The 17,197-nt window shown below is 38.2% G+C and overlaps 1 protein-coding gene and 2 pseudogenes across 1 annotated transcript; all 3 read left to right on the forward strand.

Annotated features, from left to right (window-relative positions):
- The first annotated feature begins 591 nt into the window (after positions 1 to 591).
- LOC121945472 lies at positions 592 to 1,987 on the forward strand (annotated as a pseudogene).
- Positions 1,988 to 3,807: 1,820 nt separating this feature from the next.
- On the forward strand, positions 3,808 to 5,151 carry LOC121945471 (annotated as a pseudogene).
- A 3,034-nt stretch (positions 5,152 to 8,185) lies between these two features.
- Positions 8,186 to 13,179, forward strand: LOC121945473 (trypsin-2-like). Its single transcript, XM_042489663.1, has 6 exons — positions 8,186 to 8,225; positions 11,002 to 11,152; positions 11,239 to 11,489; positions 12,649 to 12,785; positions 12,898 to 12,999; positions 13,132 to 13,179. The coding sequence occupies exons 1-6, from the start codon at positions 8,186 to 8,188 to the stop codon at positions 13,177 to 13,179; spliced, it is 729 nt and encodes a 242-aa protein (XP_042345597.1).
- The last annotated feature ends 4,018 nt before the right edge of the window (positions 13,180 to 17,197 follow it).

Raw genomic sequence — 17,197 nt, forward strand, 5'->3', positions numbered from 1 at the left:
ATTTGGTTTTTTTTATGTGTTGTTCTATGAATAACCTGGTAATATGCCCCTATTCATTTTAATCAGATTTACCTAAAATCTTGTCAAATATAACCTGCTCTGCAAACAGCCCATTACTGTGAGCCACATCAAGTTAAGTTGATTTATGTACAGAGCAAATAACACCCCTGCATCGGAAATGAATACATTAACAAATGTAATAGACAAGATAATAGCACTGTAGTTGTGTTTATAACTGTGAGAGAATATGAACTCACAGAAAATCATTTCACAGATAGACATCTACGGCAGATACAGAGGAGATAAAAACGAAGACTGAGATGATAAAATGCATTCAAATGCTAGCTGCCTTAATGTCACTCCTTTATAAATTGCACATAACATGCGTCTTAAAAGATTTCCACATACCGTTTGCAAACGTGTGAAAATCTGAGCGCAGACCACCCGCACGACCAACACAATATTTGCTTTTCCAGGACTCAGAATTGTGTTTTCCAGGATCCTGATTGGTCAAAAACAACCTTGGAGGTGTGTGTTTAGCAGGTAGAGAGGAGAGGAACCGCTCCATATAAACCGGAGCACCAGGTAAAGTTTCTCATCGACAGGATCACACAGCAACCATGAGGTCTCTGGTCTTCGTTCTGCTCATCGGAGCTGCTTGTAAGCATGTCTCTCTGCTTTAACTTCTAGTAACTGTGCTGAAAAAAGCAGTTACTTGGCTGACTATTTGGCCTCCTGTGTGTGTTTCAGTTGCCACGGAGGACGACAAGATCGTCGGAGGGTATGAGTGCACGCCCTACTCCCAGCCCCATCAGGTGTCTCTGAACTCCGGCTACCACTTCTGTGGTGGCTCCCTGGTCAACAAGGACTGGGTTGTGTCCGCTGCTCACTGCTACAAGTCGTATGTCACATGTGAAACTACAGAGACCAGAATTCATCTGCTTTTAAAAGGCCTCTTCAAACTCAGCTGCCACTAATCATCTCTTTTTCCGTTCCAGCCGTGTGGAGCTGCGTCTTGGAGAGCACAACATCAAGGTCACCGAGGGCAAAGAGCAGTTCATCCGCTCCTCCCGTGTCATCCGCCACCCCGACTACAGCTCCTACAACATCGACAATGACATCATGCTGATCAAGCTGAGCAAGTCCGCCACCCTCAACCAGTACGTGCAGCCTGTGGCTCTGCCCACCAGCTGTGCCCCCGCTGGCACCATGTGCACTGTCTCCGGATGGGGCAACACCATGAGCTCCAGTGAGTAGCACCTGCATTTAGCTACGAGCTACACAATGTTTGTGGGCAACATTTGTCATTTCAAACCTTTCGTTTTACACATTGTAGCGCTGACAAGAACAAGCTGCAGTGCCTGGACCTTCCCATCCTGTCTGAGAGAGACTGTGATAACTCCTACCCCCGGCATGATCACTGATGCTATGTTCTGCGCTGGATTCCTGGAGGGAGGCAAGGACTCTTGCCAGGTATGGACTCAGCAGGGGTCCTTGTCTTAGACTAGTCTCATTTGCAAATCAAAAATAGCAGAAATGTTCCTCACAAATACACTCTATGTTCTCAGGGTGACTCTGGTGGCCCCGTCGTGTGCAATGGTGAGCTGCAGGGTGTTGTGTCCTGGGGCTACGGATGTGCTGAGAAGGGCCACCCTGGTGTCTACGCCAAGGTAAAACTAAAATATCTTTTTACAATCAAAAATAGATATTTGAAATTCAAATTTCAAATTCATGCCCAGTTAAAATTCAACATATTTGCTATTGGCTGTCTGTGCTGAAAAATCTCATTTTGTCTCTACCCACAGGTCTGCATCTTCAACGACTGGCTGGAGCGCACCATGGCCAAGTACTAAGTCTGTTCCTGCGATCACCATCTTACTCTGCTGCCTTTCTGCCATCATTCTTACTCCAGCATTGTTGTAGAGTTTTAAAAATGTGCAGCCGTTTTCCATCTGAGTCAATAAAGTTTTACATCTTGACTTTCAAATGATGTTTCTCTCCTGTCTTCTTGTTTTCACATGCAAATTAACTTATCATAAAGCTGTTAAAGTGTTCAGGATACAGAACAAGGCAATAACTGCATATTCTGTATCTGATAGAAATATAGTGACACTGACAAACTTGTCATTGCATAAACATACAACGTTCCTAACTTAGAATGAAACTGATTTTCATTCACACATATGCCTGCAATCAACTTCAACTATTATTTTCACTACTGATTCATCTGCAGACTATATTCAAGATTAATCTATTAATTCTGTAGTCTATAAAATGTTGAACAATTGGGAAATAAAATGCTCCTCACAATATCCCAGCGCACAAAGTGACCTCTTTGAATTCCTTGTTTTTGTCCAACCAACAATCTAAAACCCAAATACTCATATTTATAATCATATATGACAAAGCAAAGCAGCAAATTCCAATATTTAAGAAGCTAGAACCAGCAAAAGTTTGACACTTTTGCTTAAAAAATGACTGAGACAATTAACTGATTACCAAAGCAGTTAGCAATAACAAATTTTCAATCAATTTATCAACTAATTATTGATTATTGCAGCTCTAAACACAAACACATTTGTGCAGTGCAGTCTTGCAAAAATAAACTGGCAATCTGATAAAGAGCAATGATCGTTTGTTACATAAGTTACACAAAAGTTAAAACTGTTAGAGATATCTGTCTTTAATGGTAAAAATACTTCATCTTGTGCTAAAATAGTTTAAAAAGACGTGAAAAAAACTCAGAATCTGAAGTTGTACTTTAATCATTTTAAATGTCCCTTATCGTCATGCACATCACACACATCAATGAAACTACATGTTGGAACTACTTTTGTTAACACCATTTCTTTGAGAATCTGCAACTAATGGTTATTTTTTATTGTTGGTTAAACTGTTGATTATTTTCCTGATTAATTTTCTAGTTTCTTGGTCTATCAAGTGCAACAAAATGGTGCAAAATGTTGATCAGTGTTTCCTAAAGCCCAAGATTGAGTCCTCATACAATTCTTGTTTTGTCTGCAACCGAAATATATTCAGTTTACTGTCATAGAGAAGCAAAGAAACTGCAAAATATTCACATTTAAGGAGGTGAAATCAGAGATTTCTTACTTTTTTTCTCAAACCAATTACTGAAGCCTTTTCATTGATTTTTAGATGAATTGGTACTTAATTTATTAGTAGACAACTAATCATTGCGGCTTTAGTTTCGTTCACTCAATTTTTTTTTTTTATGTGTTGTTCTATGAATAACCTGGTAATATGCCCCTATTCATTTTAATCAGATTTACCTAAAATCTTGTCAAATATAACCTGCTCTGCAAACAGCCCATTACTGTGAGCCACATCAAGTTAAGTTGATTTATGTATAGAGCAAATAACACCCCTGCATCGGAAATGAATACATAAACAAATGTAATAGACAAGATAATAGCACTGTAGTTGTGTTTATAACTGTGAGAAAACATGAACTCACAGAAAATCATTTCACAGATAGACATCTACGGCAGATACAGAGGAGATAAAAACGAAGACTGAGATGATAAAATGCATTCAAATGCTAGCTGCCTTAATGTCACTCCTTTATAAATTGCACGTAACATGCGTCTTAAAAGATTTCCACATACTGTTTTCAACTGTGTGAAAATCTGAGCGCAGACCACCCGCACGACCAACACAATATTTGCTTTTCCAGTACTCAGAATTGTGTTTTCCAGGATCCTGATTGGTCAAAAACAACCTTGGAGGTGTGTTTAGCAGGTAGAGAGGAGAGGAACCGCTCCATATAAACCGGAGCACCAGGTAAAGTTTCTCATCGACAGGATCACACAGCAACCATGAGGTCTCTGGTCTTCGTTCTGCTCATCGGAGCTGCTTGTAAGCATGTCTCTCTGCTTTAACTTCTAGTAACTGTGCTGAAAAAAGCAGTTACTTGGCTGACTATTTGGCCTCCTGTGTGTGTTTTCAGTTGCCACGGAGGACGACAAGATCGTCGGAGGGTATGAGTGCACGCCCTACTCCCAGCCCCATCAGGTGTCTCTGAACTCCGGCTACCACTTCTGTGGTGGCTCCCTGGTCAACAAGGACTGGGTTGTGTCCGCTGCTCACTGCTACAAGTCGTATGTCACATGTCAAACTACAGAGACCAGAATTCATCTGCTTTTAAAAGGCCTCTTCAAACTCAGCTGCCACTAATCATCTCTTTTTCCGTTCCAGCCGTGTGGAGGTGCGTCTTGGAGAGCACAACATCAAGGTCACCGAGGGCAAAGAGCAGTTCATCCGCTCCTCCCGTGTCATCCGCCACCCCGACTACAGCTCCTACAACATCGACAATGACATCATGCTGATCAAGCTGAGCAAGTCCGCCACCCTCAACCAGTACGTGCAGCCTGTGGCTCTGCCCACCAGCTGTGCCCCCGCTGGCACCATGTGCACTGTCTCCGGATGGGGCAACACCATGAGCTCCAGTGAGTAGCACCTGCATTTAGCTACAAGCTACACAATGTCTGTTGGCAACACTTGTGTCATTTTTAAACCTTTCGTTTTACACATTGTAGCCGCTGACAAGAACAAGCTGCAGTGCCTGGACCTTCCCATCCTGTCTGAGAGAGACTGTGATAACTCCTACCCCGGCATGATCACTGATGCTATGTTCTGCGCTGGATTCCTGGAGGGAGGCAAGGACTCTTGCCAGGTATGGACTCAGCAGGGGTCCTTGTCTTAGACTAGTCTCATTTGCAAATCAAAAATAGCAGAAATGTTCCTCACAAATACACTCTATGTTCTCAGGGTGACTCTGGTGGCCCCGTCGTGTGCAAATGGTGAGCTGCAGGGTGTTGTGTCCTGGGGCTACGGATGTGCTGAGAAGGGCCACCCTGGTGTCTACGCCAAGGTAAAACTAAAATATCTCTTTAAGGTTAAAAAATACAGATATCTGAAATAAAATGTCACATTCATGCCCTATTAAAATTCAACATATTTCGCTCGGCTGTCTGTGCTGAAAAATCTCATTTTGTCTCTACCCACAGGTCTGCATCTTCAACGACTGGCTGGAGCGCACCATGGCCAAGTACTAAGTCTGTTCCTGCGATCACCATCTTACTCTGCTGCCTTTCTGCCATCATTCTTACTCCAGCATTGTTGTAGAGTTTTTAAAAAATGTGCAGCCGTTTTCCATCTGAGTCAATAAAATTTTACATCTTGACTTTCAAATGATGTTTTTCTCTCCTGTCCCAAACTTGTCATTTGCATAAACATTCCTAGCTTAGAATGAAATTGATTTTCATTCACACATATGCCTGCAATCAACTTCAACTACTATTTTCATTACTGGTCAATCCACAGAATATATTCAAGATAAATCTATTGATTTAGTCAATAAAATGTCAAACAAATATGAGAAAAAAAAATGCTGCTCACAATATCCTAGTACCCAAAGTGACCTCTTTAAATAGCTTTTTTATCAAACCAACAATTTAGAATCCAAAGACTCATATTTGCATCATATATATGACAAAGTAAAGCTACAAAGTTGGATATTTAAAACCCTAGAACCAGCAAAAGTTTTGCCTGAAAAATGACTGAAACAATTGATTAGCAAAGCAGTTGGCAATAAAAAAAAAATTAAATTGACTTATTAATTACCGAGTATTTATTGCAGCTCTAAACACAAATAAATTTATGCTGTGCAGTCTTACAAAAATAAACTGGCAAACTGATAAAGAGCATTGATCATTTGTTACATAAATTATACAAATGTTAAAACTGTTAGTTATCTGGCTTTAATTTAAATTTAATAGTTTTAAAATCCTTTTAAAAAAAAAAACCCTAAGAATCTGAAGTTGTACTTACTTTAATCATTTTAAATGTCCCTTATGTCATGCACATTACACACATAAATTTAAACTACATGTTGGAACTAATTTTGTGTACACCATTCCTTTGAGGACTGCAACTAATGATGATTTTTATTTTTGATTAAACTGTTGATTATTTTGATTAATTGAATAGTTGTTTGGTCTATCAAATGTAACAAAATGGTGAAAAATGTTGTCAGTGTTTCCTAAAGCCAAAGATGGAGTCCTCATACAATTCTTGTTTTGTCTGCAACCAAAAGATATTCAATTTACTGTCATAGAGGAGCAAAGAAACTGGAAAATATTCACATTTAAGGAGGTCAAAATCAGAAAACTTTTACTTTTTTCCCCCCTCAAACCAATTACTGAAACCTATTAATCAATTTTTAAATAAATTGGCACTTAATTTATTCATTGACAACAAATCATTGTAGCACTAATTTCTTTCACTCAATTTGGGGGTTGTTTTTAATGTGTTGTTTTATGAGTAACCTGTGAATACGTTTTTATTCATTTTAATCAGATTTACCTAAAATCTTGTCAAATATAACCTGCTCTGCAAACAGCCCATTACTGTGACTCACATCAAGTTAAGCCAATTTATTTATAGAGCAAATAACACCCTTGCATAGGAAATTAATGCATAAACATATGTAAATAAACAAAATAATAGGACTGTAGTTATGTTTATAATTGTGAGAGATTATGAAGTCATAGAAGATAATTTCAAAGACAGACATCTAAGGCGGATACAGCGCTGATAAAAATAAAGATAGAGATGTTCTTTCATCTGAAATGTGACCAATGTAATCATATTAGAGAGGATAATGTGAACAATTCATTTGGCAGCATATTTTGTGGCAATATGTGTGAATGCATGGAGTCAAAGTAAGTAAGAACATTATGATGAACTCACTGACTACAGCGTGGAAACGGGTATAACACTAAACTTTAAATTCTTTAAGACCTTTGATATAATTTTTAAGTCCAATTTAAGGGGGACTTTTGGATATCTGCCATCTTTTTCTTATTCAAGAATTGCAGGCATATAATGTTCAAATATACATTCAGTCCACTGCAGGTAGGTTTTATGTCAGACTGTGGTTAATAGAGTGACTTAAGTTAATCTACATTTTGCCTAAAGATTTAGTGGAAGTATGAAGTATGAGTAAAATACTTATTTTGACAAAAAGAAATTAAAAGATGAAACGAATGACATTAAAATATTTATAGCAATATGGACCTCACGGTTTCAAATTTGAGAGAACTTAATGATTTTTTGGGTCTAACATTCATCAAATCAAGACACATTTAAGACACTTTAAAGACTTTTGAAGGAACTTCAGACACCCTAAATTATAACTTTTTTCAAACAATATCACAGCTAGAACAGTCTGATAATTTCAGAAATGACACCACTTTACTGTAAGACAGCCTTTAAAACCAGGAACAGAACACTTTCGATATTATTATCCAAAATCTAAGTTGATATCTAGACTCGTATTACAATAAATCTCAACATATTGCCAAGCACCTGCTCATAGCATTTACACATTTTATCCAATAACATCAATCTGTGTAAAATTTATTTGCTTGACTTGTTTTCTTGGTGAATCATATTGAACTGAGAGAAAAAGAAATAATTCATCTATACATTATATAGTAGTTGTTCTGTGTAGGTGAGCTTTCCCTGCAGTTTTCATTTGTGAAGGACAGAGCCACTCAGTAAGCCAATCTGTGAGAGAAGCTCCACCTGGCATTGCATCTGAGGCCCAGTGAAGGTCAGGATGCTGATTACAACCTGTACAAAACATACTGTACTGTACTCAAACCCGGCCGGTGCAACAACGGATCACACTAATATAATACACAATTTCAAGGTACATTTTTGTGACAGAACTCAGCAAAATCCTTACACCAGAGCTCCATTATCATAAAACTATAAAGCTGAATCTTATGACCAGTTCACATGAGCATTATTTAAGGGCCCTGTATTTTCAATCATTTTAATTTTAAGTACCCATAATTTAGAACAGGTTATGTCTTCTGTAGCCAGGGAAGGTTGTCTGTGCGTTTGCTGTTGTTTGGGAAGTTGGATGTGTTGTGACACAGGTGATCAGAAAAACAAATATTCCTTTCCCTGTACAGTGACTCTTCTATTCATTATTGACCATCAATAAAAAAGACATTTGAAAGCACTACTGGAGGGTTTTGATTGGTCAGCAGCAGTGGGGGACGTCCTTTGACACTTGGCTTAGTTTCCAAGCAGTCAATATAAACCCAACATGCGTCAAGATAATCTTCGCATCTCCACCTGGCATCAACCAAACATGAGGTCTCTGGTCTTTGCCCTGCTCTTTGGAGCTGTATGTAAGTATGGATCCCATTTAGAAACAATCACAGAATAGATCTATTGTGGGATCCTTTCAGATTGCGGATTAATAATTTACTGAAGAAAATCTATTAATTACCTAGAAAAAAACACCAAAAAGGCAAGGGGCATATAAAATTTTGGGCATTTGCTGGGCAATGGCGCCCAAGATATTTTTAATGAAGATCTTGGGGTGACACACCAAAACCAAAAGCTATAACTCCATATCAGAAACTCGCTTATGCTGCTGAAGTTTGGTCTATAGGTTGCTTTCAAACTATGACAATCTGCAGTGATGAGTAACCGCATAATGATATACTTTGAGCTCTTACTTTACACTTAGTATTAGGGCTGCACCTAACGATTATTTTTTTAGTGATTAACCTATCGATTATTTTTTCAATTAATCTCACGATAATTTTTTTATTAATCGATTAATATAACAACAAATTTACTGAAAAATAACATTTTAAAATCCTGCATTATTCCCCAACAACAAATAGCCCTGTCTTAACTGGTGATCTGTGTTTTACAGTCTGATATAAAGTCTCTCCAAAATAAAATTAATGTAAGAGCTTGTTCCACTCAAGTAAAAGGAATGTAGTGCAATCTACATTTAGCGATCCAACATTAAAATAAATAAAACAATGTAAAATTCAAGTCACTTAATAAAACAGTTACTTTTTGTTACAGTAAAAAAACTCAAATCTAGCAGTCCAACAAAACATCTTACAGTAAAATTAGTGCAATTTGAATAACACAATAACTTTTCTCTAACAGAAATAATAATAACTAGTACATTCTTTCTGCATCCAAATAGTCCAGCCTTAACCGGGCCTTAAGGCATATCGCTGCCTGCTGATGCCAATGCTGTATTTTCATATTCATAAGCATATATTCCACTCATTTATGAAGTTATACAAACTGCTGCACAGCTGACAACCCCACCCTGTAATTGTTTCAAAATGAAATGCATTGTATCAGCAACTGATGGCATTCTGTCTACAGAGATACAGATAGCTTTGTTTTGAAAGGGAAGCAAGGAAGTTAAGGTAAAACAAACATCTTTGTGTTTCCTCATCTCTGTGACAGAGACAGACTTTAAACTGCAGAATAAAGTGGTATAGTGTCAATATAATATATATGAGGCCAGAGTGTTTTTTTTATGTTTTGCAATGAGAGCAGGTGTTGACATTGCACTACAAACACCAGCAGTGTGATGAGACGCTGGCCGTGAATTCTGCACTAAGCACTGCAGGTTGGGCGGTTTTTTTTCTGTTGTTTGTGTTTTTCTAGAGCACCAAGAGTTGAAAAATGTTTAACTGTGATTTAAAACACTGCGCTAGTCACTGTTATTCCAGCAATAATAGCAGTAATTTATTTTTCTTAACAGGCTGGTTATCCTTCTCCTAAAAAAAAAAAAAAAAGAAAAATCAAATATAAAAGCTTTAATTTAAAGGAGTACTTTGGGACATTTACTGGGAACAAGCCTTCTCAGGTATAGCGGGACACTTGTGTGTACACATAGAACGCACTTTCATTAGGTATCTTGAGGTGAGTGTTCAACGGACCCCTGTGAGAAAGGCCACACCAGCTGTTTCCTAATCGAAATTTAGCCTAAATTTGGAGCGTGACTTAGCCTTCTTCCTAATAAGCTATGCAGCTATTGTTGATACCAACGGTTGCCTTAGGTTGTCTAGTTCCACGAGATACCACTACTGTCACGCTAGCTTAAATATGAGCATGCAACAGCTTCTTAAAGACAGTAATTCTTTCATTCATCCATTCATGACCCCTTATCCTATTTAGGGTCATGGAAGGGTTGAAGCCTTTCCCAGGGTGGGGAAGTGGGGCACACCCTAGACCGGTCACCAGACTATCACAGGGCTAACACAGAGACAATCAACCATTCATGCTTACATTCACATCTACGGACAATTTATAGTCCCCACTTAACCTGACTTGCATGTCTTTGGACTGTGGGGGGAAGCTGGAGAAAACCCATAGGATGAAAACTAACTAACTAACTTCCACACAAAGCTAGTGGGCTCCAGCAAGTGTATCAAGGGGCCGACCTGACCCGGCAGGTTCTGGCCAGGCTGGGCCGCAATTTCTCACTATTCCCCAGACTTGACCTGGGTTGGGTTATCCCTGATTTAATGTTTATTTACTTAGGCAGGAGTTTTAAAGGACTGAATTAAGAAGGAAAGAGAGAAGGAGGGGGAGAGAGAGAGGGAAAGTGACAGAAGCAATTTGAGAACCGGGGGACAGAGAGTGCGTGTGCACGCTAGAGAGGGACAGGAAACAAAAGAAAGAGAGAGAGGGGCTGCAAGTTGCCAAATTGATTGGCAATGTTTGCCTCTGCTTCCTGTTCCCAGCAGTGGGAGAGATGTGCGTAGCATGTAGTGAAGAGTGGTAATCATTCTCCACATGCTACATCGCCATCAGCATGCACACTAGGAGCACCAAGGAGTGCTTTGCTGAACCTGTCATGCACGAGAGGAGGAGGTTTTAATATTTAAAAATATTCATTTTCTAATATATAAGTGTAATATACTATAGGCCTTGTTTTACAATATAATTTTTTTAAAATCGGGCTCAGGCCAAAAACTGCTGCCGTGGATCAGGTTTGGATAGAAACTATGCAGGTTCACGTAGGGTCAGGCCTGATTTTTGAGCCCGATCAGAGCTTGCCCCCACCCCACTGTATGGGGGGCGCCACTGATGTGGAGTAACTTTTTTGGACAGATATTAATTTTTTTTTTTTTTTTCCAGTCGCCACAGAAGATGACAAAATTGTCGGAGGAAGGGAGTGCACACCTCACTCCCAGCCCCATCAGGTGTCTCTGAACTCTGGCTACCACTTCTGTGGAGGCTCTCTGGTCAACGAGAACTGGGTGGTGTCTGCTGCTCACTGCTACAAATCGTGAGTGCTCCTCAAACAAAAAAGCCCTAGTCTCTAAAAAGTCAAAATTATCTTTGTCTCACCAACAACTTCTTCCTTTCTTTTAGCAAAATGGACATTGTCCTCGGTGATCACAACCGTTGGTGGTTGGACGGCAATGAGCAGATCATTGCAGCTGAACGTGTGATCCCTCATCCCAGCTACGAGTCCTGGCTGGTTAACAATGACATCATGCTGATCAAGCTGAGCAAACCTGCCACAATCAACGAGTATGTGAAGCCTGTGGCTTTGCCCACCAGTTGTGCCCCTGCTGGAATCACATGCACAGTCTCCGGATGGGGTGTGACCATGAGCTCCAGTGAGTATTAAACACTGAATCTATAAAGGTCTTTGATTATTCACTCTACATTTGTAGCGGTGAAAGGAGCATTCAGATCCTTTACTTAAGTAGAAGTACTAATACCACACTGTAAAAATAGGCTGTTAAAAGTCCTGCTTTGAAAGTTTTACTGAAGAAAAAGTAAGGAGGTTTATTCAGAAAAAGTACTTAGTGTTAAAAGTAAAAGTTCCCAATGCAGAAAAAGCTAAAATACCAACAATAAAACACACCCACAACTCAAAAACGTAAAAAAAAAAAAAAAAAAAACAGAAGCAGACAAACACACCCAAACTCAAAATTATTTGGAAAAAAAAACATCCTAAAAACTCAAAATTATTAGAAAAATTAAAACAAAAATCACCCAAAAACTCATTTTTTAAAACAAAAAAAATCCTAAAAATGATGAATAGGAAAAAAACACCTTCAAATCTCAGAAATATTAGTTTAGAAGAAAAAACCTATAAAACTAAAAAAAAATTTAATGGAAAAAGACTTAAATGTTTATCGAAACAGTTGTTTTTTCTGTTGAATTTTCTGACCAATCATGAGCAGCTCCGTTGAATGCGAGCATATGGATTGGATGTCACGGCTGTCAATCATGGCGGAAAAGCCCCCTTTTGTATAATTTAATAACTCACTAAAACCGAACTTAAACATTAGGGTGATGCAAACTTATTCAGTGACACAAACCATGTTTGGGAAAAATGTATTTGGTGTGTACTTTTATTTTGGCCTATGTCATGCACTTACATGGAGGGGCGGGTCTTAGGACCTGTAATGCAGTCAAGACACCAGGGGGCGACTGAATAGCCTCACTTTGGGGGAGCTGTCATGTTGTCCATCTTTATATTCAGTCTGCGGTGTAAACTGTTAGGTAATCAAATTTATTACATAACATTTTATGGACTCTCATCAGCTTTAGTATAGTAACTAAAGCTGTCAGATAAATGTAGTGAAGTACAAAGTATGTCACCGTTTGAAATTAAGTGGAGCAGAAGTATAAAGTGACATGAAAAGAAAATACTCAAGTAAAGAACAAGTACCACAAATTTGTACTAGAGTATAGTACTTGAATGTAATTACCTTCCACCACTGTACATTAGTCTATAATTCTGTATCTGGCTCTGGATCCCCTCAGCTGCTGACAGTAACAGGCTGCAGTGTCTGGAAATCCCCATCCTGTCTAAAGAGGACTGTGACTTTGCGTACCCCGGCATGATCACTGAGGCCATGTTCTGTGCTGGATACATGGAAGGAGGCAAAGACTCCTGCCAGGTATGACTCTCTGCTGTTGCAAAGTACACAAAGTATTTACAACACATTGGTTTAGTATCTTCAGCACTTAGCAGAGACTTTAATTTTAAACTGCTTTGCTCTCCACTCGCAGGGTGACTCTGGTGGTCCCGTTGTGTGTGACGGTGAGCTCCAGGGTGTTGTGTCCTGGGGCTTTGGGTGTGCAGAAAAGAACCACCCAGGTGTCTATGCCAAGGTAAAAAGAAAAAAAAAAGTTTTGCACAGCCATTTTTTATTTCTATATTATGATTCAAAAATATTCTCAAAGCTGACAGTTTTTACAATATGTCTTTTCCATTTATTTCTCTCTCTCTCTCTCTTGCATCAGACTTGCATTTTCACAGACTGGCTGGAAGAGACCATGGCCACTTACTGAGTCCAATCACTCCTCCACAGCTGTTTCTATACTGCAGAAAAATTCTGTTTCAATGAAACACTGCCTATTGTAATGGAGATGTAAATTAAATACGTGCAACACCTACATTTTAGTGCTCTCTCTCCTTCTCTCTCTCTCTGATATACACAGCAAATCCACAAAAACAAATGAGACAATGAAAACATTTAACTTAAAGGTCACATATTTTAAAAAGTCAAACTACCATGTATTTTTAAGAAAGCAGATATAGGTGCTATATAGAAATACTGCAAAAGTATCTAAAACAGGGTTCCTACAACTTAATGCAATTGCAATTTGAGACTTAAAGACCTTTTCAGTGGCACTTGTAATTAAATTTAAGACCAATTTTACAGTAGCCAATATCAAAAGGGAAAAAACATGTACCGACATCAATTACTTAAGGTTACTGGAAATTTTATTTTATTTTCCAATTATTTATTGTTACATAAAGCACTACTCTTTAGTGGTGTTAATGCAAGACGAATTTGGTGAATTATTATTATTTAAGTAACAAGCTTTTGCAATGCTTGAAGTCACAAAAAAAGATTAATAAAGAACCCACCTACAAATTGTAAGCATTTTAAGACTTTTAAAAAATTTATTCAAGACATTTTAATGTCAATTGAGGCCTTATTTTTATATTAATGGATTCAATGTCATGTAAGACTTTTTAAGCATCAGTGGGAACCCTGATCAAAATGCTCAGTCCACGGAAAAATGCACACAGACTGTGCTTCTAAACAACCCATCAGGATTTCCTGATGAATGAATGAAGTTGTGATGTCACAAGACTCGTTCAATCGTTCTGGGCCTCGCGCCCTGAGAGAAGAACAGGCAGCCACAGCAGGAGGCAGCGACAATGATCTTTGCGATCAAGTCGGAGGGTTTTCTGACTTTTCCAGCAGCCTTCAGACTGAGCAGGAGGTCACAGAAACACTCACATTCTGTCAGATCGGATTCTGTTTTATTACAGCATTATCTGACCCATTTAACAGTTTGTTTGCAGTCTCCAAGTCTGACCCAGGAGCCTATTAAAATGCTCTACAGGCAATCCGTAATGTCTTTTCTTGGTTTAACTTTCAGTTTACATGAATTCTTATGTTAAGTAACATTATATCAGTTTGTTGCTGTATGTAAATCAGCTGAGCAAACCTGTCACTCTCAAACTACACGAACAAACCAAAAAACATCAGCCTTAGTCACAAAGAAAGAAAACTAAATACAAGATAAAACAGCATGTTACTTATGTACTTGCAGGAGCAGTCCCTAAGGGGTTAACACAATAACCAAGCAGACACCAAACACAAGCACCTACAAACAAAGTCATTTTTGAAACACCAGATAGTCAACATCTATAACAAGCCTTTACCAAGACAAATAATTAATATGAAAATACTTACCGACGATGTTTTCATCGGGCGGCTGTTAGCTTGAATCCAATCCAGCAAAAATGACGCCTAGTCCACTGGAGCAAATGTCAAGTGTCCACAATGTCCAATGTCTGAATACGAAAACTCCCAAATATTCCCAAAACTGTCCATGGCGATGTCCTCTTCTCTCTGCTTTAGCGCACTTCAAAGCGTCCGACTTGAACTTTTTCCTTCATGTTAGCTAACACACGGCTAACTTTAGCTAGCTTACCCGCTACCTAAAACACATCCAACCGCGCTTCAAGTTCCCCAGACACGATCCGGACTGACGTCGCTGATGATAATTTTGCCTCTGCTAGATTTTAAATCGACTTTGGACATTATTTTCTGACTTTGAGTGACTCGGAGAAAATGCATGAAGTGTTCGTCCCACATGATGTGTTCAAGGACCGTCGGAAATTTAAAAGTTCAACGATAATTTCTTGTTTTTACAGTCTCTGGCTTTTATAACTGGTATAATTTTGGCAAGTTTAAAAATGTTGGCGGGTCCAGGTTTGGAAAGCATGTTATCTTAGAAAAATACCCAAAACATTTTAAAAGAAAGAAAAAATCACTAAAAATTGTGATGGAAATAAAGTCGCTATTTTTTTAAATCTCACAAAATAAAGAAAAAAATTAAAAAAAAAATAAAACTTTATATATGTAAGGTGCTCGGGCCCTAATAAGTTTAAGATAAGTTTAAAAATGTTGGCGGGTCCAGGTTTGGAAAGCATGTTATCTTAGAAAAATACCCAAAACATTTTAAAAGAAAGAAAAAATCACTAAAAATTGTGATGGAAATAAAGTCGCTATTTTTTTAAATCTCACAAAATAAAGAAAAAAATTAAAAGAAAAAATAAAACTATACATATGTAAGGTGCTCGGGCCCTAATAATAATAGTCCCTACAGTTTCAACAGGGTCCTCGCACTCTTCGGTGCTTGGGCCCTAAGGAACCAATATTTTTGTACATTAGAGTTAACAGTTTATTGTAACATAAAACATTTCATTTTTGGTTCAGTAAAAAAGTTACATCTGGTTAGAATTGGGAAACGAGCGAGCTACCTACCTTTTTGTTTTTTGGTTTGTTTTCTTAATTCCCATCACGGAGAGTTCAAGAACAAGGTTTCAGTATTATTTATTTATTTTTAATTGACCAGTTATTTTGAGATTTTATAAAGCAATGAACGATTTTTTAAAATAAATCCTGCTTTCCATGTCTTTGCATTTTAAGGCTTTTGAAAGGTTGATTTAAGACACTTTGAATCAAACTAAACCTTTATTTTTGGATTAATATTTTCAATGACTTTTTACGGATCGGCGGGAACCCTGCATCACTGCACATTATCAGCAACGTTTTTGGTGCAATACAATAAAATTTAACAATTCTACAATTTTACATAACCACTACCTCACATTTTCCCTCATAGTCTGACACAGGTGAGCACCTACCTGTCCGCTTCGGGTGCTGTTCAGCTCCCCGTCGGTCTTCGCTCAGTTTGGCCGTTAGCCTGTTAGCTTTGCCGAGGAAGCCCAGTTTCACCCCGTTGTCCTGCTGGTGTAACGTTTGGTAATCCTCTAAACAAGGCGCTTGAGATCCAGAAAGCCTGTTCTCGACCAGATACCGTCCACTCCGAGGATTAAGACACGGGAAGCAAAAACGAGTCCTCTCTGTTAAGCTAACGTTAGCGGTTCCCAAGGAAACACTCCGTGTTAAACCGGATTACTTTTACCGGCGGTTTGGTTTGTAATAAAACCCGGCTGGTCAAGTTTTTCTTCAAAAGACGGACTCTTAAATGTGTGCTGTAGATACTCCACATTGTTTTTGTTGTCTGTAGCTAGGCCAACTTTCTGATAACGTTACTAATTTAAGCTAACTAAGAACAAATCCCAACAACAGCGATCAAATCCTGGAGGCATCAAATTTGGCTTTGAGCATGCGCATTGATGTTTTCCCGCACGCGCGACACTTGCCATTTTTTACTTCCTCTTTTTTTATGGATGTTTTTCAAATTATACAGTACATTGTAGATGTATATAATTAATTTTTAAATAATTGAAATTAAGATTTTTATAACTATTAGGCAGTGGTTGATGAAGTACCCGAGAGCCATAATTGAGTAGAAGTACAGGCATTTTACCAGAAAATGACTTAAATAGAAGTTAAAGTCACCTATTAGAGTATTACTTAGGCTAAGTAAAAAGTCTTAAAGTATCTGATATTTACTGTACTCAAGTATCAAAAGGAAATTATAATATAAAAGTTTATTGGGTATTGCTTTCCTATTTTGTAATAAACAACTAAGATGCTTAAGGAAAATTGGAGTACAAGTAACTATTTTATTTATGAAATACAGTGGAGTGAAAGTTAAAGTTGACAGATACAACTCAAGTAGAGATACTCCAAAAAATACTTAAGTGCTATAATAAAGTAGCCTTTGTTATAGGCCTATTAGACTATTGCTATCAGGCATATCCAGCCACTGACCCTGAATAGTAGAATAGCAGCAGTAATGTTATGTCATGAATTTATTCATAATTTTATTTTATTTTTTCAGTACCACTAAAACCATTTTTTCCTCCTGCCAG

This window comes from Plectropomus leopardus, chromosome 7 (assembly GCF_008729295.1).
Source record: "Plectropomus leopardus isolate mb chromosome 7, YSFRI_Pleo_2.0, whole genome shotgun sequence".
Classification (NCBI taxonomy): domain Eukaryota; kingdom Metazoa; phylum Chordata; class Actinopteri; order Perciformes; family Serranidae; genus Plectropomus; species Plectropomus leopardus.